General features: G+C 40.9%; 1 protein-coding gene across 1 annotated transcript in view; it reads right to left on the bottom strand.

Moving 5' to 3' along the window:
- Positions 1–4,345: 4,345 nt before the first annotated feature.
- ncf2 (neutrophil cytosolic factor 2) overlaps positions 4,346–24,308 on the bottom strand; it is a 51,150-nt gene continuing 31,187 nt past the window's right edge. The window contains exons 7-15 of the mRNA XM_043699517.2: positions 22,489–22,532; positions 20,267–20,408; positions 14,624–14,671; positions 13,894–13,969; positions 12,826–12,884; positions 10,421–10,572; positions 7,769–7,883; positions 7,571–7,655; positions 4,346–5,795 (exon numbers count right to left, since the gene is read on the bottom strand). Of these exons, the coding sequence (XP_043555452.2) occupies positions 5,689–5,795; positions 7,571–7,655; positions 7,769–7,883; positions 10,421–10,572; positions 12,826–12,884; positions 13,894–13,969; positions 14,624–14,671; positions 20,267–20,408; positions 22,489–22,532 (828 nt within the window). The 3' untranslated portion in view covers positions 4,346–5,688. The remainder of the gene's footprint in view (positions 5,796–7,570; positions 7,656–7,768; positions 7,884–10,420; positions 10,573–12,825; positions 12,885–13,893; positions 13,970–14,623; positions 14,672–20,266; positions 20,409–22,488; positions 22,533–24,308) is intronic.

The raw sequence follows: 24,308 nt of genomic DNA, 5'->3' as shown, positions 1-24,308 counted from the left end.
TTATATAATCATGAGGGGTATGGGTAGGGTTAATAGCCAAAGTGTTTTTCCCAGGGTAGGAGAATACAAAACTAGAGGGCGTCAGGTTTAAGGTGAGGAGAAAGATTTAAAAAGGACCGGAGGGGTAACACTTTCATGCAGAAGGTGTTGCATATATGGAATGAGCTGCCAGAGGAAGTAGAGGAGACTGATACAATTACAACATTTAAAAGGCATCTGGATGGATATATGAATAGGCAGTGTTTAGAGGGATATAGTACAAATGCTGGCAAATGAGACTAGGTCAGATTGGGATGTCTGGTCAGTGCAGAGACATTGGACTGAAGGGTCTGTTTCTGTGCTGTATGACTTTTTGTCCGGTCCCCAGCTCAGCATTCCACTTGCTGCTACCTTGATTACCTGCCTGTCATTTCAGCCTCCAAGTCCTTCACTGCCTCGATCCAACCACCACCTCACTCCTTTGCTCACAAGGGAGGCACCGTCAGGGCTCATAGATTGGCCAAGTGTTGGGAGTGGAGCGGCAAGCGGATCATGATCCCAGAATTTAAATGTTAGTTTAATTTAATTTGAGTTGAAAGTAACAATTTTAAAAAATATTTTACTGGTGCTGAAATAATTAGAAATGTTTGCACTGTGAAAATATTACAGTTGGCCCCATTCTTTGATATAGGAAGCTGTCTGCAAGTTCTTTAGCAGTGATGTGGCCAGTGAGTATATTGTTGCAGTGGCAGCAAACACAACCATTAAAGCAAGGAGTGCACCTCTATGAAAAGCTAAAACCAACCATAGTTAGTGAAGGAAGGGACTTTCCCACTTTGGAGTTAAAATCAGATGGCTGAGGTCAGAATCTGGATGAATTTGTTGAGTTCCTTTGAAGTAAAATATTCAGCAAGTCAGAAGGCAGGTGCTAATAGTTCTGTAACCAGTTCACTAGTTAGTTAAATTAGTTCACTAATTTAAATCTTTAAAAGCTTACCTCAAGCACCAAAGCCTTCCATATCTGTTTTCAGCAGCAAGAAGAGTGGGAGCTTGGACCAGGGGCCTGTTGCGAAAAGTGTGTCACTAATTTAAATCTTTAAAAGCTTACCACGGACAGCAGAGATTTCTGGGAAAGGAGGGACTTTTTTTTCCCCCTCAGCTATATAAGTGAGCATTTTCCTTAGATCATTCAGGAGGCAGATTCTGTGATAGATAAGAGTTACAGGGAAGTAGTTTCTCCTAGGCACAAAGAAAGCTGGGTAACTATTAGAAGGGGGAAAAACAGTCAGTGCAGGGATCCCCTGTAGTCGTTCCCCTGAAAAACAAGTATATCATTTTGGATACTGTTGGGAGGGAACACTTACCAGGGGCATGCACTGGGGTGCAGGTCTCTGGCACAGAGTCTGTCCCTGTTGCACAAAAGGGAAGCGGGGGGGAAAAGGAGGAGAGTGTTAGTCATTGGCGATTCAATAGTTAGAAGGTCAGATAGAAGGTTTGTTGGGAATGGAAGATACAGTTGGTGTGTTGCCTCCCAGGTGCCAGGGTCTGTGATGTCTCTGATCGTGTCTTTGGGGTCCTGAAAGGAGACTCTGACCAACCCCAAGTCATAGTCCACAAAGGTACCAACGACATAAGTAGAAAGAGGGATAGGGATGTAAGGCAGGATTTCAGGAAGCTATGGTGGAAACTGAGAGCTAGAACAAACAGTTGTTATCTCTGGTTTGTTATCCCTGCCATGTGATTGCGAGGTGACGAACAGGGAGAGATATCAGCTGAACACATGGCTGCAGGGATGGTGCAGGAGGGAGGGTTTTGAGTATATGAGTAATTGTGACTCATTCTGGGGAATGTGGGACCTCTCCAAACAGGACGGTGTTCACTTGAACCAGAGGGGTACTAATATCCTGGGTGGGAAATTTGCTGGTGCTATTTGGGTGGGTTTAGATTAGATTCCCTACAGTGCGGAAACAGGCCCTTTGGCCCAACAAGTCCATACTGACCCTCCGAAGAGTAACCCACCCAGATTAATGCACCTAACACTATGGGCAATTTAGCATGAGCAGTTCACCTGACCTGTACATCTTTGGACTGCGGAAGGAAACCGGAGCATCCAGAGGAAACCCACACAGACAGTCGCTCGAGGCTGGAATTGAACCCGGGTCCGTGGAGCTGTGAAGCAACAGTGCTAACCACTGAGCCACTGTGCCGCTCTAAACTAGCTCAGCAGGGGCATGTGAACCTGTGTACACAGGAGGATGAGAGTAGGAAAGATATGACAGGATTTCACAGTCACAGGAGTGTGGTGGCATACAGCAAGCTGGTTTGAAGTGTGTCTGCTTCAACACCGGGAGTATCCAGAATAAGGTAGGTGAGTTTGCAGCATAGATCGTTACCTGGGACTTCGATGTTGTGGCCATTTTTGAGAGACAGAGCAGGGTCAGGAATGGATGTTGCAGGTTCCAGGGTTTAGATCTTTCATTAGGAATAGGGAAGGTGGTAAAAGAGGGGGAGGTGTGGCTTTTTTCGTCAAGGACAGCATAACAGTGGCTGAAAAAACTTTTGAAGGGGACTCGTTTACTGAGGTGGCATGGGCTGAGGCTAAAAACATGAGAGGAGAGGTTACACTGCTGGGAGTTTTTTTTTATAGGCCTCCGCAAAGTTCCAGGAGTGGCAAATCGATTCTGGCAGGAGTGAAAGGAACAAGGTGGTCATGATGGGGGACTTCAACTTCCCCAACATTGACTGGAAATACTATAACTCTAGTACGTTGAATGGATCATCTTGTATGTCTCTATTAAATTCCCTCTTAGCCTTTTCTCCAATGAGAACAGACCCAAGTCTCTCAGCCTTTCCTCATAAGACCTTCGCTCCAGTTCACGCAACATCCTGGTAAATCTCCCCTGCACCTTTTCCAATGCTTCCACAATCTGTAATGGGGTGACCAGAACTGGACACAATACTCCATGTGAGGCTGCACTAGCATTTTGTACAGTTGCAGCATGACATCACTCCAGAACTCAATCCCTCTACCAATTTGTGCAGGAGGGTTTCCTGACACAGTATGTCGAAGGGCCGACAAACCTAGATTCCGGTTACTAGTGTGCCACAAGGATCTGTTTTGAGACCACTGCTGTTTGTCATTTTTATAACTGACTTGGTCGCAGGCATAGGTGGATGGGTAGTTTGCAGATGACACTAAAGTCGGTGGAGTAGTGGACAATGTGGAAGAATGTTGCAGGTTGCAGGGGTCTTGGATAAACTGCAGAATTGGGCTGAGAGGTGGCAAATGGAGTTCAATGCAGATAAATGTGAGGTGATTCACTTTGGGAAGATTAACAGGAAGATAGAATACTGGGTCAATGGAAAGATTCTTGATGGTGTGGAAGTGCAGAGGGATCTTGGAGGCCGTGCACATAGATACCTGAAAGTTGCCACCCAGGTTGATAGTGCTGTTAAGAAGGCATACAATGTGTTAGGTTTTATTGGTAGAGGGATTGAGATCTGGAGTGATGTCATGCTGCAACTGTACAAAATGCTAGTGCAGCCTCACTTGGAGTATTGTGTCCAGTTCTGGTCGCCCCATTACAGAATGTGGAAGCATTGGAAAAGGTGCAGGGAAGATTTACCAGGATGTTGCGTGGACTGGAGCGAAGGTCTTATGAGGAAAGGCTGAGGGACTTGGGTCTGTTCTCTTTGGAGAGAAGGCTAAGAGGGGATTTAATAGAGATATACAAGATGATCAGAGGCTTAGAAAGCGTGGACAGTGAGATGCTTTTTCTGAGGATGATGACGTTGGCTTGTACAAGGGGGCATAGCTGCAAATTGAGGAGTGATAGATTTAAGACCGATGGCTGAGGCAGCTTCTTCAATCAGAGTGGTAAGGGCATGGAATGCCCTATCTGCCAATGTAATTAACTCTGCCACATTAAGGACATTTAAACAATCCTTGGATAAGCATATGGATGATGGGATAGTGTAGGGGGATGGGCTTAGATTAGTTCACAGGTGGGCGCACCATCGACAGCCAAAGAGCCTGTTCCGCACTGTATTGTTCTATGTTAGAAGTTCTGTTTCTCTGTTCGGTGAACTCGAGTTTTTGGAACAGGTTCAAAGAGGCTATGAAATGGCTTTGAGCCTCAGTTTTTGAAGAAATCAGGATGACGTGGCCTCTTTTCTGCAGGTTGTGTTCGTGTTGGTGTTAGTTTGCAGACTGCCTCAAAGCAGGTACTGTTTCATAATTACAAAGGGTGTCACAATCTAAGTAGCTTCAATCGGATGAGTAATACCAGAGTGCCCAATGGAAGATATATCTTTGCTTCCTTGAAAGTAGTTTCAATCACATGGTCAAAGAGTCATTGATATAAAATGAAGGTAAATAAAAGCAGTTCATTGAGAGAAAAGGTGACAGGCCATTTTTTTTTTGATACCCAGGCCGGGAGGGTTTATTGTCCTTATGTTTTGGAGTAAACCTTGACAATTACAAGGGTGGATTTCCATAGAAAACTGCTGTTGAGGTGAATCTGTTAATTTCTAGAAACTTGAATTATCTGGATTAGATTACCTACAGTATGGAAACCGCCCCTTCAGCCCAACAAATCCATGTCGACCCTCTGAACAGTAACCCACCCAGACCCATTCTCCTACCCTATATTTACCCCAACTTGGCAATTTAGATTGTTGGAGGAAACATGAGTACCTGACAGAAACCCACACAGACATGGGAAGAATATGCGAACTCCACACAGGCAGTCACCCAAGGTGGGAATTGAACTCTGGTCCATAGTACTTTGAGGCAGCAGTGCTAACCACTGAGCCACCGTGCTGCCCTAGTGATTACAAAAGTCAGGTGACTTTTCAGCAGCCAACTTAGTCCCTCAACATCCATTTCAAGAAGAAGGAATGCAGCTGTTTTAAATGTGTAATATCACCATGTTTACATGGACCTGGCAATAAATAGAATGCATAAGAATCTACAGTTCCAGCCTGCAAAGTCTATATATGTTGTTGTTAATCTCCTAGCTAACAGAAAAGATATGTATTTGTAGGATTTCTGCAATAGAAATTCAGTCACACAGTAATTTGACCATGCAAATGAAGTCAGTCATTTAAAGATCAGGGAAGGTGCTGCTGTAAAATGGTTACTTATTTTACAGAGACAACTACTCTAGCAGTGAGAAGTAAAACAATTAATCTGATTCACTATGGATTTTTTAAACTTACAATTTTTCAGTACCTTAAATAAATTTAGTCTAAATATTTTGGAATTTGCTTTGATTCATCCAAAGTCAAAATTGTTAATAGGTAATCTTAGAACACTTGAGAAAATGATCAGTGGAGCACTCAAACAATTGGGCCAGGGTTCCTTGTTCATAATTAGGACATTGACTTAGGGCATTCAAAACAAATATGGGAAAGTAGGAGGTTTCCAGCAGTTAAAATATTATCATCAGGAAGATCTGGAGTATGTACATCAATGCAATTTCGAGTGGCACAAACTAGTCATATTGCCTTGAAACACAGCCTGAAGAAAATAGCACTTTCATTAAGATTAATGACTGCTGTCAAAAATGGATAAAGCAAACTAGTGTTTGGAGAAAACAATTGTTAAAATTCAAAGCAGTGAAGCATCTCATCTGTAGATAGTCATTCTAGTATCACCAGAGGAGAAAAGGACCTCTTCAGAAATCAGCATACACATTTGCATTTCTTTTACATTCCCGAATTCTTCACATCAGCCATGCTTAATTCTTTAACAAAATTTGCTGGGAAGATACCAGTCTTTCCATTGCATTGACCTTCCAGCCAGTTGTTGTTTACTGTGGAAAGAAAGCATGTTTAAATAATTCTGAAATGAGATTGGAGGTTTTTTTTGACATTTGTGACTAGCAACATATGAATTTTAGAATTTCACAGGTTCATAATTTTAGAATAAGCCTTCAATTCTTTTATTTTTGCTAAATCTTTACAGTGTAGATGTGTACATTAACAATTGTGCAGGTTTGTTTTTCAAAGTATGGAAACACTGTTTTAGGCTCCCATTGGTAAACAGAAGTTAAATCAGATTTTAAAAAAAGTATATTGATGAAACATTTTTTAAAAGGAAACATCAAAGGCAACAATAGAATGCGTCAATATAGAAAACATTAAGTGGGGACTCTTCAGAGGAGAAAATTATTCACCGAAATGTGCAATAAATGACTGATACTTAAATAACACTTTAGCTAGTCTTTACTAAGAGTATAATCAAGAGGTGAATTCTGAAATGACAGACTGTCCCACCTGCCTGCGTTTGGCCCGTATTTGGTTGCACAGTGGTTAGCACTGCTGCTTCGCAGCGCCAGAGAACTGCTTCACAGCGGGTTCAATTCCCACCTCAGGCAACTGTGTGTTGAGGTTGCACATTCTCCCCATGTCTGCGTGGGTTTCCTCCTGGTGCTCCGGTTTCTTCGCACAGTCCAAAAATGTGCAGGTTAGGTGAATTGGCCGTGCTAAATTGCCCGAAGTGTTAGGGAATGGGTCTGGGTGGGTTGCTCTTCAGAGGGTCAGTGTGGACTTCTTGGGTTGAAGGGCCTGTTTCCACACTAAGTAATCTAATTTAATTTGAAAACCAATAATCTAAATCTAATTCTCTCAATCTTTCTACTTGTGTATCTATTGTTGTAAATGTACCTGCATCAACCAAGTCCTCTGACAATTCATTCCATTTATGAACCACCCTCTGTGTGAAAAGGTTGCCCACCAAGTCTGTCTCAAATCTTTCTCCTCTCACCTTAAAATTAAGCCCTTTAGTTTTGAACTCCCCAACCCTCAGGAGAAGACCTTTACTAGTTACCTTATCTATGCACCTCGTGATTTTATAAACCTCCAAGGTCACCTCTCAACCCCCTACAGTTGAATGGAAAAAGTCCCAGCCTTTCTTTATAACTCAAACCCTTCATTCCCTGTAACATCCTGGTAAATCTTTTCTGCACCCTTTCCAATTCAATAATATCCTTCCTATGGCAGGATGATAAAGGCCAATAAAATAGGTCAGGCATTATGTTTCCTTCTGCAATCTGCATTGACTGATCTATTTTCACTCCCAGAGTTAGTGGTTGAGGCGACATCGAAAGTTGCATTGGACAAGTGGGTAATGGAAAAGGAATTGAAGAGATAATGGTAACAGTGGGCAAATATGATGAGAACCATTTTCTGAAAGGATGAAGGGGTGGGGTGGGGTGGGGGAGGGGGTGGGGTGGGGGAGGGGGTGGGGTGGTGGGCTGGTAAGTGGTAAATGCCACTTGTATCTGTATTGATGTGAATGTCTCTTTTCCTGAAGTCAGTGGTTGAGTGGGGATATTTAAATTTTCCTTTTTTAAAAAAAAGATATAAACAATGAAGTGTAGTATAGTTTGGTGAAGTTGATTGATCAATGCAAATATATAAAAATGGCATTTCAGTTAGAAATATTTTCAATTGTTGCATTCACAAACTATTAACAAAATTGCTAATCCAGAAAAAAGCGGATTGGAGGGATCACCAACAAAAAAGTCATGAAAAACATGTGATTCAGAACATTAAGCAATTAGCATGGAAATCTTATAATTCTCACCATGTGCTAAGACTTGGATGATGTCTCCTTCGTGAAAGTCCAGATCAGCCGGTACAGATCCTTCATAATCATACAGTGCCTTTACCTATTGTGGAAAGATGTATTCGTGTAAAAATCTCCTTTTTTAAAATATTCACAAGAAAAATAGCAGCCAATGTAATAGCCAATAATATTTAGGATATGAATAAACATCTTTACCTCCAGAAACTTGCACCAAACAGTCAAACGGTGATTTTTTACCTCAGTCCACGCACTCTTCATTTTGGCTTCACTAGTAATGGGAATGAGCTCCCCACTCTCTTGTGACTTGTAACTGAAAGGGAAATAGTCAATCATTCACGATGGACAGCACACTATATTTGTGAAAGCAGGTCACAGATTTATGGTCATTTCTGTCCTATACAACCCCAATTTCACCCAAGGCATCTACCAAAATGGTATATACATATCTTTATATCTCTTAAGTGGAGGATAGCTACCAATATTGGCATTAAGTTATCTAGTCAACCCTGTTCAGAAATGTTATTACATAAGCAGGTGGGACTTGGATCTGGGTCTCCTTGTACAGAGGAAGTGACATTACCACTGCATTACAAGATCCCGTTTGTCCTAATATTGCTATCCTGATGTTCCTAAGCTTCTCCAGATGTTGGAAATTTTGTGTCAAAGACGAAAGATAATAAAAGTAAGCAATTCCATTAGAAAAAGAGGTGAAAGAGGGAAGATCAAGTAAGAATCAAATCAATGGTATGCAGATATAATAAAACAGTGATTGATGTGCTTACAAAATTATGAACAACATTTCAAAATCCCAAGTAATTTGCTTTAATACCTGAATGGAATTTTCAGTCTAAATCATTAAACTATTACAAACCAGTGCTAATGAACAACAGAGACAGCAGCAGGATAGTGATTATTGACCAAACCACACAGGAGATGTCTTTTAGTGGGCTTGGAAGTCTTCATGTGGAAACAATGAGAACTCTGATGGATACAGTTGTAAACTAAGTTACACAAATATCTGATAAAAAGCACAAAAGATGATTCAACTTCAGGGAAATGTAAGTGAATAACCCAAGCAAAAAGTACAGTAGATCACCTGAATCCGCTTTTATGTTGATATTTTTGAATTATACACATGTTTATAAAACTAATCTGGAATAAGAATGGGCCATTCCATTTGTGAAGCCAGCATAATGGAAACCATTTAAATAACCACTGCAATTTGTCATAAAGTCCCATGTGGTTTACTAGTGTCTTTTCTGAAAGGGAATTAGCCATCCTTACCTCGTCTGACCAAATGTGACTCCAGACCCAAAGTAATATGGTTGACACTTCACTGCTTTCTGGACAATTAGAGCTGGGCAATAAATGCTGGCCTAGCCAGAAATGCCCACATCCCATGACCAAATCAAAAAGGCTTGTTCTTCATAATTGATTAGCATTTTACACTATTTTTGTTACACAGCTACTAACAATTGGCATTAAATTGTCTTAAGTCTTTAATCTTCATGCAATAGAAATGTGATGGACTGTTTTGAAGAAAGATTCTTAGACTTAACATGAACTGTGTAAGGGAGCAGCATATTTTCACAATACACATTCTCCATGTACAGTACAATGCTTATCAACATGGTCTTAATACTTAACTAATATTTCAGACTTACTTCATGGTCAGTACTTGTTGAGAGTTAGCCCAACATCTTGAGGTTCTTTACGTTAAAATTCTATTTTCTTAGTCCTCTTAAAGTACAGAATCACTTGTGAAATTACACTGCCAAATTTCTTTTCCTTGCTAAACTCCAAAATTAATAACTGCAGCCAGAAGAAAGGTTTATGAAAATTCAAAACCCATTGCAACTTTTCATAAAAACTCTTTTCAGCGTTCTTTACTGCCTCTACTTTCACCCACCCAGCCAGAAAAAGATCTGTATCTCTTTAGTAAGCTTTGAACAATACTGTCATTAGCAATAGCTGAGAATTTGCTTGAAGTTGTTTCCAATTTGCTATCATAATTTCACCAGAAACACCATTTGGATAAGTGCATACGGCTTCTGCTGCACTTTAGGTGAAGTAATATTGGGACCTTTTGTAGCAATGGTAGTAAGTCTACCCTTGAACCGGGTGTCCCAGGTCGCAGTCCCACCTGCTCCACAGGTGTGTAATAACATCTCTGAACAAATTGATCAGAAAAATAGGTTACTTTTAAAAAATTAATGGTGGATCAGGAGTAGTCCACAGAACATTACCCGTGAATGATTTAAGTTCAAATTGCTTGTGGGGGAAAAAAAAATGGCAACTGATGGTAATTCATCTCGGGATACAAACAACTCTAGAACTACTAAGTAAGTATTATAAGGAGACATCCATCCATTTAAGTGAATAATATTTAACACATTTAAAGTAAGTTGGATAAATGCAGTTAATTTGGTGCTTTGTTGATGCAGTGAGTGAGTACATTGCCCTTTCACCTCTAGGTTTGAAACCAAACTATTCTTTCTTTCCTTAACTGTAATTATTCAGTTGAAATGGTTTGGACATGCTCAACTGAATTTCAGGTTGGTGTAGACATCCACAGTGCAAAAAGGCCCCAGTCGAAATCAATTGACAGTGAGTTACCAAGTTTGTTTAGACTGTGAATGTAGTGTTGGTGCCAGAGAAGATCAGAGCTGAGACACAGTAGTATGGAAATATTTTATTTTCCCCTTCAGTTGTGTCAAAATTGATCTTAAATAACTGAAAATATATTTCAACTAACAAGTGCAAAATCAAATACAATATGAAAATTAAAATGGGAAGAATAAAGCATTTTTATGACTGTTAAAAATGTTATAAAATAATCACTCATACCTCAATCCAAGTCTTTCCTCAGGTATTTGGAACTTCTTACTGATGACAATCAGAAGCTCATTGTGCGACAGGCCTGGTTTTACACGGATAGCTACTGTGTACTTGAAATGCACTTTCACAATGGAAGGTACAGGCACCGAGTGATCTTTGGTCTGTTTCACAAGGAAGAAAGTTGCAGATTGGTGACATTTTAAATTATACAGTCAGAAAAGAAACCCGAAGGATTACCACTGATTTTGAAAGAATAATTGCATTTCTTATCTCATATTATTCCACAGTTGAGATAAGGTATATTTAACAAGGGGCAGTCTTACCCAATCTGGCCTACATGTGACTCCAGGCTCATGTTAATGTGGTTGACTCTTAGCTCTCCTCTCCAATAGCAAGCACGTCACTCAAATGTCTCAAACTACTGCAGAACAGTTGAAGAATAAAATAGCCTTGTATTGGCCTAGGCACCAAAAAAACAAAGGCCTCACCAAACCTACAAAATTCTCCTCACCAGTGCTAGGGGAGTTATACCAAAATTGGGACAACTGAACCCTAGACTTGTCAAGAAAATTATTGTTGTTGAAATGCAGTTAAGTTTATTGAAAAGTCATGAGATGTTTGTCAAAATTTTGATAAAATATCACAGATCTGAAACAGTTAACTCTGTTTCTCTCCAGGGACATTGCTCGGCCAACTGAGTATTTCTAACAATTTCCTGTTTTTATTACTGATTTCCAGTATCTGCAGTATTTTGCTTCTCCGTTGCTTGATCATCACTGGGTCACAACCCTGGGAGACCTAACCTAACTGCACCATGGGAAGATCTTCACTACCAGGTCTTCCATGCTTCCAAGTCGGTGTCACACCACCACTTTGTGGAAAATGAGAAAGCATCCTGTTAACCACACCCACGCCACAAGCACATCCAGCTTTTAAGGAAAAACTCCGATCAAAACAAAGTCATTTTTCCTTGTAATAGAAAATCCTTTTCAGCATGTAATATCTTCCTTTACAAAACACATTTTCCAGAGTGTAAGGATCTGTGAAACAATTCAAAGACCTTGTCCTTTGCTTCTCAAAAGCATAAGAAACTTTACCTGCAATTTTCAAAGAAACTACCACATAGTTTCACACTGGTAGAACTAAGATTCAACTTTTGTGTTTGTCATGGTGCAGATGTAATTGGTAGCAATTTTATGGTAGTAGATTTAAGTTGAAGTCCCATTCTGGAACTTCAGTGCATAATCTGAGCTACTCTCTGATAACAAATTAGAATGTTACGTTGGAGATGTTTGCCTTCGGTTGTAACATTGAAACAAGGCTCTGATTGTCTACTACTTTAGTTCCTATGTATTAATGTTCCACCGCTCTACAGAAAGAAAAACAAGGATTCCTCTTTGTTTCATAGCCTGCATTCCTTCACAGAACAAAACCAGAGTACAAAAGTAAGGATGCTATACTTCATTTTTACAAGACACTGGTAAGGTCACATCCGGAACACTGTGCAAGTTAATGATCTCCTTATTTTAGGAAGGATGTAAATGCATTGGAAGGACTTTAAGGGTTTACTTGATTCACATTTGGAACTGGGAGAAAGTGACGACTGCAGATGCTGAAGATCAGAGCTGAAAATGTGTTGCTGGAAAAGCGCAGCAGGTCAGGCAGCATCCAAGGAGCAGGAGAATCGACGTTTCGGTCATGATCCTTTCCTGAAGAAGGGCTCATGCCCAAAATGTCGATTCTCCTGCTCCTTGGATGCTGCCTGACCTGCTGCGCTTTTCCAGCAACATATTTTCAGCTCACACTTGGAACTGTCAGTTTGTCTTACAAGGAAATGTTGGACAGGTTAGGCTTGTATCTGCTGGTGTTCAGAAGAGAAAGAGCTGGATTGAAACATCCAAGATCTCCGATAGACCTGACAGGGTAGATGTGGAAGAGATGCTTCCCCTTGTGGGAAAATCTTGAACTAGGGGCCAGCACTAAAAATAAAAGTTCTCCCATTGAAGATAAAAAAAGAGGGGAAAAAAAGTTCTCATGGAGAATTATGAGCGTTCATCCTCAAAGAATGCAAAGTCTTTAATATTTTTACAGCAGAGGTAGTTATTGTAAACATAGGGTTATCGGGACTGCTGGAAATATGGTGTTGAGGTTACAATCAGATCTTATTAAATGGTGGAGCAGGCTTGAGGGGTTGAATGGCCTACTCCTGTTCCTAACTTGTATCTTCATAATGACACCAAGTACCATTTCTCTCTGAACTATTAGTTACTTTTTCTAATCCAATGATTGTTGCCTTTGCTACATAACACCTGACTTGTGTTGTGCCTGAAGTACGTTAAATACTATAATAAAAGTTCAAGATAAATGAGTGACTTGTTCTCGGTTTTCCATAATCCCTAAAATCAAGTCCTTACCTGAATCTTTTTTGAATGTTCTGTCACCTGCCGGCTTGTTTTGGTGTGTACATTCCCTTCTGAAAGATAAACAAATATGTCGGTGAATTTAACTCCCAACAGTGCATTCGATTTTTAAAAAATTAAATACATAATTTTCTCAATTGTGATTAAACTTTGAGTGGCCTGGCAATGAATGAATAAAGTACTCTCAGCCTTACTCATCACTAGCCGTAATCAATTCTGCTTCATCATCCGCCAACAGGACAGCAGCTCGCTATTTCCTTGAATCGGTGATAAAATGCAAATAGTTTTGCATCAAGTATTTATCCAATTTCACTTTGAAAGTTGCAAGGTATTTTTCAGCTCCAGTGGATGAGAGCTGGCCTGGCATATATTCAGCACATTTCCACAACAGTGAGACCGAAAGTTGTACCCACACACTGCTGTAAGTCATTGATAGAATGCACTGAACCTCTTGGATGTGATTCCTTAAAGGCTTTTGGCCAATTTTTGTTCTTCACACACTATTTGATTTAAGTCTAACTTATTACTGCTAAAGAAAAGACATTTTGTTGAAGCTTTTTATTTTGTACTCATCAGGATGTTTTGCAAGAATATAAATTTCAAGGGGTAAACCAACATTTATACTGTATGAGAGGAACCTGCTGATTGTAGAGGTGTTGCCTGACTGACAATTAGGCCTGCAGTATACTTGCGAGTACTGGAAACTACATTATATTAATAGACAGGCAGCCAGGAAGAAAACATACACACATTGTACCTGTTTTAACTCAACAAAATAGGCGATAGCTATTTGCTGATTCAATTCTCAGGGTAATGCCTGACAATTTTACAAAATCTGGTTGTTAACTGTCAAGCAGCATGAATGGCTGCATTTTTTAAGGCAACAATGAGTCCTACCTTGAATTTGTATTCATACAAAATGTCCTGATGAGTGCAAGATTAAAAGTTTCAATAAATGGTGTCTTTTTTCAGCAATGTGGAGGTTGTTCTACCCAACGAATTATAACATGGAGCTGATGCAGTTATAGCACCGCTAATTGCTGATGTGTTGAAACTGCTCACCTTTAACACTGGCTGGTCTTTCTGGAGCGGATGATGTCGGTGGTGCTGGAATATCAGGAGGGGGGGATTTTTCACCCTAGTCAAGAATGATACAAGAAATGTTATCTCCTTTGGGGTCAGTGTTCTTTGCATATTACCTAAAACAGGACCGTTTTCTAAATTAAATTAACAAAACAAATCACACAAAGCTCAAAAAAGTTAAATTCTATACAGGTAGTTCTCCTTTAACATGGTAGCTGTAATCCAGTGCGACAGTGTTATAGAAAATCATGCAATATAAATAAAAGGTGCTTTTTCTCCATATCGCCTGATGACCAAACTTTAAAAATTGGTCTCAGCTTTGAATATACTTAATGACCCAGCCTCGACAGTCCTCTGTGGTGAAGGATTCCACAGATTGACTCCCTCAAAGAAGAGATTCCCCCAAACTCCGTCTTAAATGGACCCATGGAGGACGACCACAATGGCAGTGCAGTCACACACATGCACTGCTAACCATGGAGCAGTCAGGGTTGTGATCCTATATGGAACCCAGATACACTGAATCTGTTTATATAGCCCAAGGCAAGCCACAACTTGAAATATAACCAGCAAGCAATGAGGATTGATTATCTCACTTTTTCTTCTGAGAAGCTCAGCTGTTGGCCATTCAAACAAAACTGGAACATTTTATTTTTCTGCACCAAACAAAACATCATTTCCTGTATAAACACCCTACACGCTGCTTTACCTTTTCAGCTTCCAATGGCTCCAAATAGTTGTAGGGAACCAAACCGACCTAACAATCAAAAGAAAACACAGTTAGGAAATGTGTATAAACAAGGTACCAAACTAAACCAAAATAGATTTACTCACCTTAACAACCAGAAATAGGTTTTAACATTACCATTTCTGTCAAAAGTGACAAAAAGACAAAAAAACTACCATAACAAATCTAAGCACATGATCATTATAAAATCACGTCCAATGTAACCCTACCATTTAAGAGTAAGCATCAGTTGCACACTGAAGAGAAAAGACAAGGATTATTTTCCCATTGTTCAACAGACACTGCTGTATTTGCAAACACACTTTATTGAAATGGTGTTTTTGCAGCAAGACTGGGTCAACATTCAGGTTTGGGCTAATAAGTAGCAACATCTGTGCCAGGTATTGACCATCTATACCAGAGAATTTACCCCCACCTTCCCAGCTGATGTTCAATGGCATTCCCATCACTGAATCTCCCACTACCAACAACCTGGGAATTTCCACCATCCAAAAACTAAGTTGGACCAGCTATATAAATACTGGATAGGGCTCTTGTGACAGTGGTGATGTTTTAGAAGGCTCACCTGTTCCAGATGTGTCTCCTACCAGGTTGATTAAAAATATTAATCAATGTTGGACTTATCAAGATGGGAGGATGGAATTCTGCAGCGAGTAACTCACCCAAGGCTCCCTAGAGCCTGTCCATCATCTCAAAGGCACAAGCATCATAAAGTTGACTGCATTTTCTTGCATAGGTGCAACTCCAACAACACAATCCGGACAAAGCAGTCTTCTTGATTGGCACCCCCTTCAGCACTTCCAACATTTCTTCCTTTCAATCACACATGATGGCAGCAGTGTGTGCATTATCTATAAGATGCCTTACAACAACTTGTCAATGCTCCTTTGACCTTCCAAATCCATGACCTCTATCCCCTAGATGGACAGATACACGGGAGTATCACCGCTTGCATGTACCCCTCCAAGTCACATACCATCATAACTTGGAACCATATCACCAATCCTTCAGTGTTGCTGGATCAAAATTCTGGAATTCTTTGCCCAAAGAGACTACAGGTAACCCTACATTTCATTATCTCTAGTTGCTCAGGAAGGCAGCTTACCACCACTTTCTCAAGGGTATTTAGGGGTGGGTAATAAATGCTAACCCAGCCAGTGACACCCACATCCCATCGGATAAGAGAAAAAAGTAACAGCAGTTTTCCTGGGTCCCGCACCATGATCAGACCCACACAGTGTAGGCTGAGAATAAATATTCAATAGTTCTGGAACTCCAAATTCAGAATACCAAAACCCAAAATAGGGGTGCCACCCAAACCCAAAATGAAATGGAGAGCAAAGGAATTGCAGGAAAAGCAGCCTCACAGTTTTGATAGTTCTCAGTACAGCCACTAGATGGAGAAGAGAACAGGAAGAGGAACAGAAAATATAGTAACTCAACGCTTGTATCAAATAGACTAGAGGCTGATAGTTCACCTTTCCATAAAGATCCACAGGGGAGGCCCAGTACAACAAGTCTATCACCTTTCCCTCACACAGGACTCATTTTGGTGACAGGTCAGATACAGGTGTTCCCACAGCATGGAGGTGTGGGTGGCACTGTGGCATAGTGGTTAGCACTGCTGCCTCACAGCGCCAGAGACCCGGGTTCAATTCCCACCTCAGGCGACTGACTGCGTGGAGTTTGCACATTCTCCCCATGTCTGCGTGGGTTTCCTCTGGGTGCTCCGGTTTCCTCCCACAGTCCAAAGATGTGCAGGTCAGGTGAATTGTGGCCGTGCTAAATTGTCCGTAGTATTAGGTAAGGGGTAAATGTAGGGGTATGGGTGGTTTGCGCTTCGGCGGGTCGGTGTGGACTTGTTGGGCCGAAGGGCCTGTTTCCACACTGTAAAGTAATCTAATCTATCATTCCATCACATATTTCAGATTATTTAACATATACGATGTCACTATCAAATTCTTCTATTTCTCTTATAAAAGTCGTGTGTAATTGATTATTTTTGTGCATGATTTCTCATGACATGTTTCAAAAACCAGGAGCCCAAACAAAGGAAACAAGGTCCCCATTCAGAGTCCGAGCTCCCAAAAGCTGACAACTGCCAAATATTTACACCAAACCTTCCTCCAGATGGTTATCAGGCTGTGGGTGGGGATTCTGTGCTGAATGGGAGGCACTTCGATCGGAAATTGAAATTCCTGAACTTCTGGTGACTCACTTCTCTACAATATTTAGGATGAACTAGGTTACAATGCTTTGTTCTTTTTTGTTAACTTGCATACTTTGGTTTTCCTTTCACCGGAGTCCTCAGGAATGACTGGACAATGGCTGGTTTAGTACCTTATCAGTGCTAAGCAACGAAATGACACAGATGCCAATTGTGCTTTGATCCCATCTTACTATGTTGCAGATTGTGGACAGTATCAGCTCCCCAACAGTAACCCATGGTGCTTGGTGAGGGAGCCTAAGGTATGACACTGCCTCTCAAAATAAAAACAAAGGATTACTTTAAATGTCTTCAGATTCCAGACCATGATTCCATCATACAAACGTACAGCATGGAAACAGACCTTTGGTCCAACTCGTCTATGCCGACCAGATATCCCAACCAATCTAGTCCCACCTACCAGCACCTGGCCCGTATTTATCCAAACCCTTTCTATTCATATACACACCCAGATGCCTTTTAAATGTTGCAATTGTACTAGCCTCCACCACTTCCTCTGGCAGCTCATTCCATACACGTACCACCCTCTGCATGAAAAAGGTTGCCCCTCAGGTCTCATATCTTTCCCCTCAGCCTAAACCTCTGGACTTCTTCACCGCAGGGAAGAGATTTTGTCTATTTATCCTATCCATGCCCCTCGTGATTTTATAAACCTCTATAAGGTCACCCCTCTAACTCCGACACTCCAGGGAAAAACAGCCCCAGCCTATTCAACTTCTCCCTATAGCACAAATCCTCCAACCCTGGCAACATCCTTGTAAATCTTTTCTGAACCCTTTCAAGTTTCACAATGTCTTTTTAATAGGAAGGAGACCAGAATTGCATGCAATATTCCAAAAGTGGCCTAGCCAACATCCTGTACAGCCACAGCATAACCTCCGAAGTCCTGTACTCAATACTCTGGCCAATAAAGGAAAGCATACCAAATGCCTTCTTCATTATCCTATCTACCTGCAACTCCACTTTCAAGGAGCTATGAACCTGCACTCCAAGGTCTCTTTGTTCAGCAGCACTTCCTAAGACCTTACCAATAAATGTTTACATCCTGCTAAGATTTGCTTTCCCAAAATGCAACACCTCACATTTATCTAAATTAAACTCCATCTGCCACTTCTTGGTCCATTGACCCATCTGATCAAGATCCCATTGTAATCTGAGGTAACGTTCTTCGCTGTCCACTACACCTCCAATTTTGCTGTCATCTGCAAACTTACTAACTATACCTCTTATGCTCACATCCAAATCATTTATATAAATAATGAAAAGTAGTGGACTCAGCATCAATCCTTGTGGCACTCCATTGGTCACAGGCCTCCAATCTGAAAAGCAACCCTCCACCATCACATTCTGTCTTCTACCTTCAAGCCAGTTCTGTATCCAAATGGCTAGTTCTCCCTTTAGTCCGTGAGATTTAACCTTGCTAACCAGTCTCCCATGGAGAACCTTGTCGAATGCCTTACTGAGGTCCATATAGATCACATCAACCACTCTGCCCTCATCAATCCTCTTTGTTACTTCTTCAAAAATCAATCAAGTTTGTGAGACACAATTTCCCATGCACAAAGCCATGTTGACTATCCCTAATCCTTTTCCAAATACATGTACATTCTATTCCTCAGGATTCCCTCCAACATCTTGCCCACCACCAACGTCAGGCTCACTGGTCTATAGTTCCCTGGCTCGTCCTTACCACCCTTCTTAAAAAGTGACACCACCTTAGCCAACCTCCAGTCTTCCAACACCTCACCTGTGACTATCAATGATACAAATATCTCAGCAAGAGCCCCAACAATCACTTCTCTAGCTTTCCAGAGAGTTCTAGGGTACACCTGATCAGATCCTGGGGATTTATCCACTTTTATGCATTTCAAGACATTCAGCACTTCCTCCTCTATAATATGGACATTTTTCAAGATATCACCATCTATTTCCCTACATTCTATATCTTCCATATCCTTTTCCACAGTAAATTGTGATGTAAAATACTCATTTAATATCTCCCTCATCCCCTGCGGTTCCACACGAAGGCCACCTTGCTGATCTTTGAGGGGCCCTATTCTCTCCCTAGTTACCCTTTTGTCCTTAATGTATTTGTAAAAACCCTTTGGATTCTCCTTAACCTTATTTGCCAAAGCTATCTCATTTCCCCTTTTTGCCCTCCTGATTTCCCTCTTAAGTATGCTCCTAATGTCTTTATACTCTTCGAAGGATTCACTCGATCTATCCTGTCTGTACCCGACATATGCTTCCTTCTTTTTCTTAATGAAACCCTCAATTTCTTTAGTCATCCAGCATTCCCTACACTTACCTGCCTTTCCATTTCACCCTGACAGGAATATACTATCTCTGGACTTTTGCTATCTCATTTCTGAAGGCTTCCCATTTTCCAGCCGTCCCTTTGCCTGCAAATATCTGCCCCCAATCAGCTTTTAAAAGTTCTTGCCTAGTACTGTCAAAATTAGCCTTTCTCCAATTTAGAACTTCAACTTTTAGATCTGGTCTATCCTTTTCCACCAGTATTTTAAATCTAATAGAATTATGATCGCTGGCCCCAAACTGCTCCCCCACTGACACCTCAGTCACCTGCCCTGCCTTATTTCTCAAGAGTAGGTCAAGTTTTGCACCTTTTTTTGTAGGTACATCCACATACTAAATCAAAAAATGGTCTTGTACACACTTAACAAATGCTTCTTCATCTGAACCCTTAACACTATGGCAGTCCCGGTCTATGTTTGGAAAGTTAAAATCCCCTACTATAACCACCCTAATTATTCTTACAGGTAACCGAGGTCTCCTTATAAATCTGTTTCTCAATTTCTCTCTATTAGGGGGTCTATAGCACAATCCTAATATTTCTCAGTTCCACCCAAATAAATTCCCTGGATGTATTCCCGGGAATATCCTCCCTCAGTTCAGCTGTAATGTTATCCCTTATCAAAAACGCCTCTCCTTCTCATTTCTTGCCTCCCTTTCGATCCTTCCTGTAGCACTTGTATCCTGGAACATTAAGCTGCCAGTCCTGTCTATCCCTGAGCCACATTTCTGTAATTGCTATGATATCCCAGTCCCATGTTCCTAACCATGCCTTGAGTTCATCTGCGTTCCATGTTAGGCCTCTTGCATTGAAATAAATGCAGTTTAATTTATCAGTCCTACCTTGTTCTCTTCTTTGTCCCTGTCTGCCCTGACTGTTTGACTCACTTCTTTTCTGAACTGTACCAGTCCATCGGAAGGCTACGAAAATGTTATTGCAAGGAGAGAATCTGGAATGTGATTCTGGAGCTGCTGGTCAGTCATCTGCAAATCTGGTTTTATTCAGTCACTCAATCTGCATGAGAGATGCTCTGATGAATCAGCATTACTCAGTTCAAACTTGCCTCATTGTTGAATGTAACTCTGGCCCAGTTGTCCTCTCCTTTCTCCAGCAAGAAGACAATATTTCCATTCTTTACTTTCAGCTCTAGTTTATTATTTGGGAGGAAGTTAAACAACACCCGGTGAGGTACACCTTCCAGAGTCCTGTGAGGAAGAAGATTATTTATGAAATTTGAAGTTAAATCCCTTTGTGTTGTCTTCATGTCTGTTGTTGAGGATTAGACATCATTCCTGTAATTAATTTCATCATGTTTTAGACTGTTCACCCAGATAAATTATCGAGATACCATTGGACTAGACTCATATGGCACTGCTGCCTCACAGCACCACAGTCCTGGGTTCAATTCCACTCCCAGGCGACCGTGTGTGGAGTTTGCACATTCTCCCTGTGTCTATGTGGGTTTCCTCCAGGTTCTCTGGTTTCTTTCCACAATCCAAAAATGTGCATGTTAGGTAGACTGACTGTGATAAATTGCCCAGAGTGTCCAGGGACGTGCAGGCTGGGTGGGTTAGCAATGGGATATATAGGGTTACAAGGATAAAATATGGGAATGGGTCTGGATAGGATACAATTTGGAGGGTTGGTGTGGACTCGATGGGCTGCATGGCCTGCTTCCACACTATCAGGATTCTATGAACTTCTATGTTGTGCTATGCACAATGTCAAAATTCCAAAGTATTGGTCTTATTACATTTACTAAAAACTAGGCTATAAGGTGAGAGGCAGAAATCTGTCTCAAGAAGGCAGCAAAAGACTAAAATTGGTCATTAGTAATGTCCAGATAATCAGCTTCTTTGTGATGTTGGCACCCATTTATGATTAGATTACTTACAGTATGGAAACAGGCCCTTTGGCCCAACAAGTCCACACTGACCCGCCGAAGCGCACCCACCCAGACCCATTCCCCTACACTTAACACTACGGGCAATTTAGCATGGCCAATTCACCTAACCTGCACATTTTTGGAGGAAACCGGAGCACTCAGAAAACCCACGCAGACACGGGGAGAATGTGCAAACTCCACACAGTCAGTCACCTGAGGCGGGAATTGAACCCGGGTCTCTGGTGCTGTGAGGCAGCAGTGCTGACCACTGTGCCACCGTGCTGCTGTTATGCAGGCCTTGCATCATCCTTAAAGACAGCATCTACAACAAGGGTCACTCTCTCAAGCCTGGAATTGGTCTTGAAACTGGAATCTTATGACTCAGGCAAAAATGCTTCCAGAACTGAATCCATACAATTGCTTAATTAGGAATAGTTTTCGAATCACAATCGAGCTGAACTGCAATGCTCACGTTTCTCCACAGCATACAGTGGTCATTAGCAAAATACCAATATTCCAAATCAGACCTGATCATCTTTCACTGCTAGTGGAGATCAGGACTAAGTAGGACCCAACAGGCAGGGGTACAATTCAGAACGAGTGACTCCTTTCGAGAATGATTACGAATGGAAGAAGTCAAGAGTGTGGTGTTGATAAAGCACAGCAGATCAGGCAGCATCCGACGAGCAGGAGAATCATCACGAAGAGCTTATGCCCAAAACATCGATTCTCCTGCTCCTCGAATGCTGTCTGACCTGCTGTGCTTTTCTAGCACCACACTCTCAACTCTGATCTCCAGCATCTGCAGTCCTCACTTTCTCCCTCCTGAATGAAAGAAGTGCAAATCACAAAGGGGCAGATTGTACAAATTGTGGAAGGTGCAAGTATATGAATGGTCTTTTCTGGGTCACAGGGAATACAATGACAGCAAAGGCAACGTTAATTATACAACAACTGCATTTAGGTTGTGGGCATGAATCAGTTTGTGCTCAATTTACACTTCTGCTCCAAGAAGCTGTTGGTTTGGAATAATTTGTCTGCAATGTGCATCTCTGTAAATGAAAGCTTAGGAATGTGTAACGATTAAGCTCCAATTCTATCCTGTAAAGTCTGACTGTCTGGAATAGAATAAATAGAATACAAATTAAGTAAAAATATCAGTGACATGAAGCCAGTCATTAAGCCTATGCTCAGCAGTGGCAGGAGATCCGGGCTGATCTGTGGATCTTCACTCTATAACGTGCATTACAACCAGGACAGTGAGAGTTTTTCTTAACTCCCAGCAGTCACATATCATACAGAAATACACGTGGCTATAGTTCCTGCTGAGGACCAAAGAACACATCTAAATGCTGGCTGGAACTCAACGTAGCACAACTCAATGAGTAGGATCTACTTACTTCAATTTTTCTGGAGCTTTGTTTTGAGGAGTATGGTCCGGCATCTGTTAATTCAATTGGAATAAAATTACCCATTAAAGTGTTGGAAACACCAATTAATTCACTGAATAAAATGAATGGGCCCTCTTGTGGTCATGTCTCTACCACTGGACTGTGAGGCCTGAGTTCACGCACCACTGGGTCCAGAGGTTTGTAACCTCTGAATAGATTGGTAAAGGAATTATTAGGGTGTATTATAGAAAGATCTAAAGGGTGTGCATTAATTAAACAAAAGAGGGAATGATATGCTTCAGTTACATAGGGCGATGGTGAGACCATACGTTGACTATTGAATGGAGTTATGGTCTCCTTATTTAAGAAAAGATACAAATGCACTGAGGTGGATCAGAAGAGGTTTACTAGATTGGTACCTCAAATGAGCAAGTTATCTTATAAGGAAAGATTTGACCAATTGGCTTTATTATACTAGAGTTCAGAATTGCATGGGGCAATTTGATTGAAATGTGTAAGATCCTGATGGTTCTTAAAGATGCACTTTTAAAGACAGAGATAAGGGGAAAAACAGGAAGTCACAGAGGGTTGTGAAACTTTGAAATTCTCTTCTTCAGGAGTTGGTCAAGCATGGGGTCATTGAATATTTAAAGGTAGAGATGGATAGATTCTTATTAAGCAAGAAAGTGAAAGATGATCAGGTCTGATTTGGAATATTGGTATTTTGCTAATTATTGAAGATAATCCAGATTGATTGACCAGCAACACTCATGAGCCAGACTCACAAAGGAGGTAAGATATCCCACTGCTTCATTTTGGATTGTATTTGCTCCAGAGGTTTGTATTAACACCTCAGAACAAGTTGGTATGGGTCAGGAGCAGAAAAGGAAAGAGAAAACAAAGTTTGGTAAGTTGTTTCAAACTCCTGCAATTCTTCATATCTAAAACACAACAACATGGGAAATAGGAGCATGAGTAAGCCATTCGGCCCATCGAGGCCTCTTCACCATTCAACTAGATCATGGCTGCTTCTGTTCTTTTGAAGTTCAGGCAATACGTGGCTGGTGAAATGTTTTGGAGCAGTGAGTCTCTGAGTATGCCGTGAAACCAAGAGGAAAGAAATGAGCTGTGAATGACAAATGCAAGTGAGTAGATATCAGAGAGCAGCAGGCCTATGCTGGCTCAGAGAGTTGGCTGTTCCACAGAGGCCATCAATTCGAGAAAGAGTGAGAGTGATTATGCAAGTGAATGCAAAATAAACACAGGAGGAAAAAGGAAGAGCTAGAAATCTAAAGAGCTATCAAAGTTCTAGTTCATACATCAATTTATAAATAGCTGCAGAAACTTATAATTTTACCTTGACCAATAAAAGTAGCACAATCTTTACAATTTTAAGTATTATCTTAGTTCCATTAGAAAACATAGATAAATGACAGAGCTCCCCGGATTTTCCTGTCAATATTATAATGGGGCTAATGGGCACTCAGCTGTATACACAGACAACTTCAGAGAAGAGTCACCATTCAGGACTGTGTTGCTCTCCCATTAGCTTTGATGAAACAATATCTCAATGTTTACCTCATCACTGATTTGTATGAAGTCATTGTAATTGCTTAGTGTACTATTAACCTCACTGCAGAAGGTTGAATCTTGCCCATTCCAGATTAAGGGTGCATTGAATGACATTATATATGTTATTGACTGTCAAATTATCTTGTGGCACCATAAACTAAGAACAGATTCTCATTTCTTCTGCATTTTAATTTTTGGAAAGTTTAAAATGTAGTTTTTTCTTATTTATTATTTCTGGCTCTTTATATCTTCTCTCT

This window comes from Chiloscyllium plagiosum, unplaced genomic scaffold, assembly GCF_037043375.1.
Source record: "Chiloscyllium plagiosum isolate Xiang-an unplaced genomic scaffold, Cpla_swu_hap1 HiC_scaffold_9, whole genome shotgun sequence".
NCBI lineage: Eukaryota > Metazoa > Chordata > Chondrichthyes > Orectolobiformes > Hemiscylliidae > Chiloscyllium > Chiloscyllium plagiosum.
This window is presented reverse-complemented; position numbering and strand designations above follow the sequence as displayed.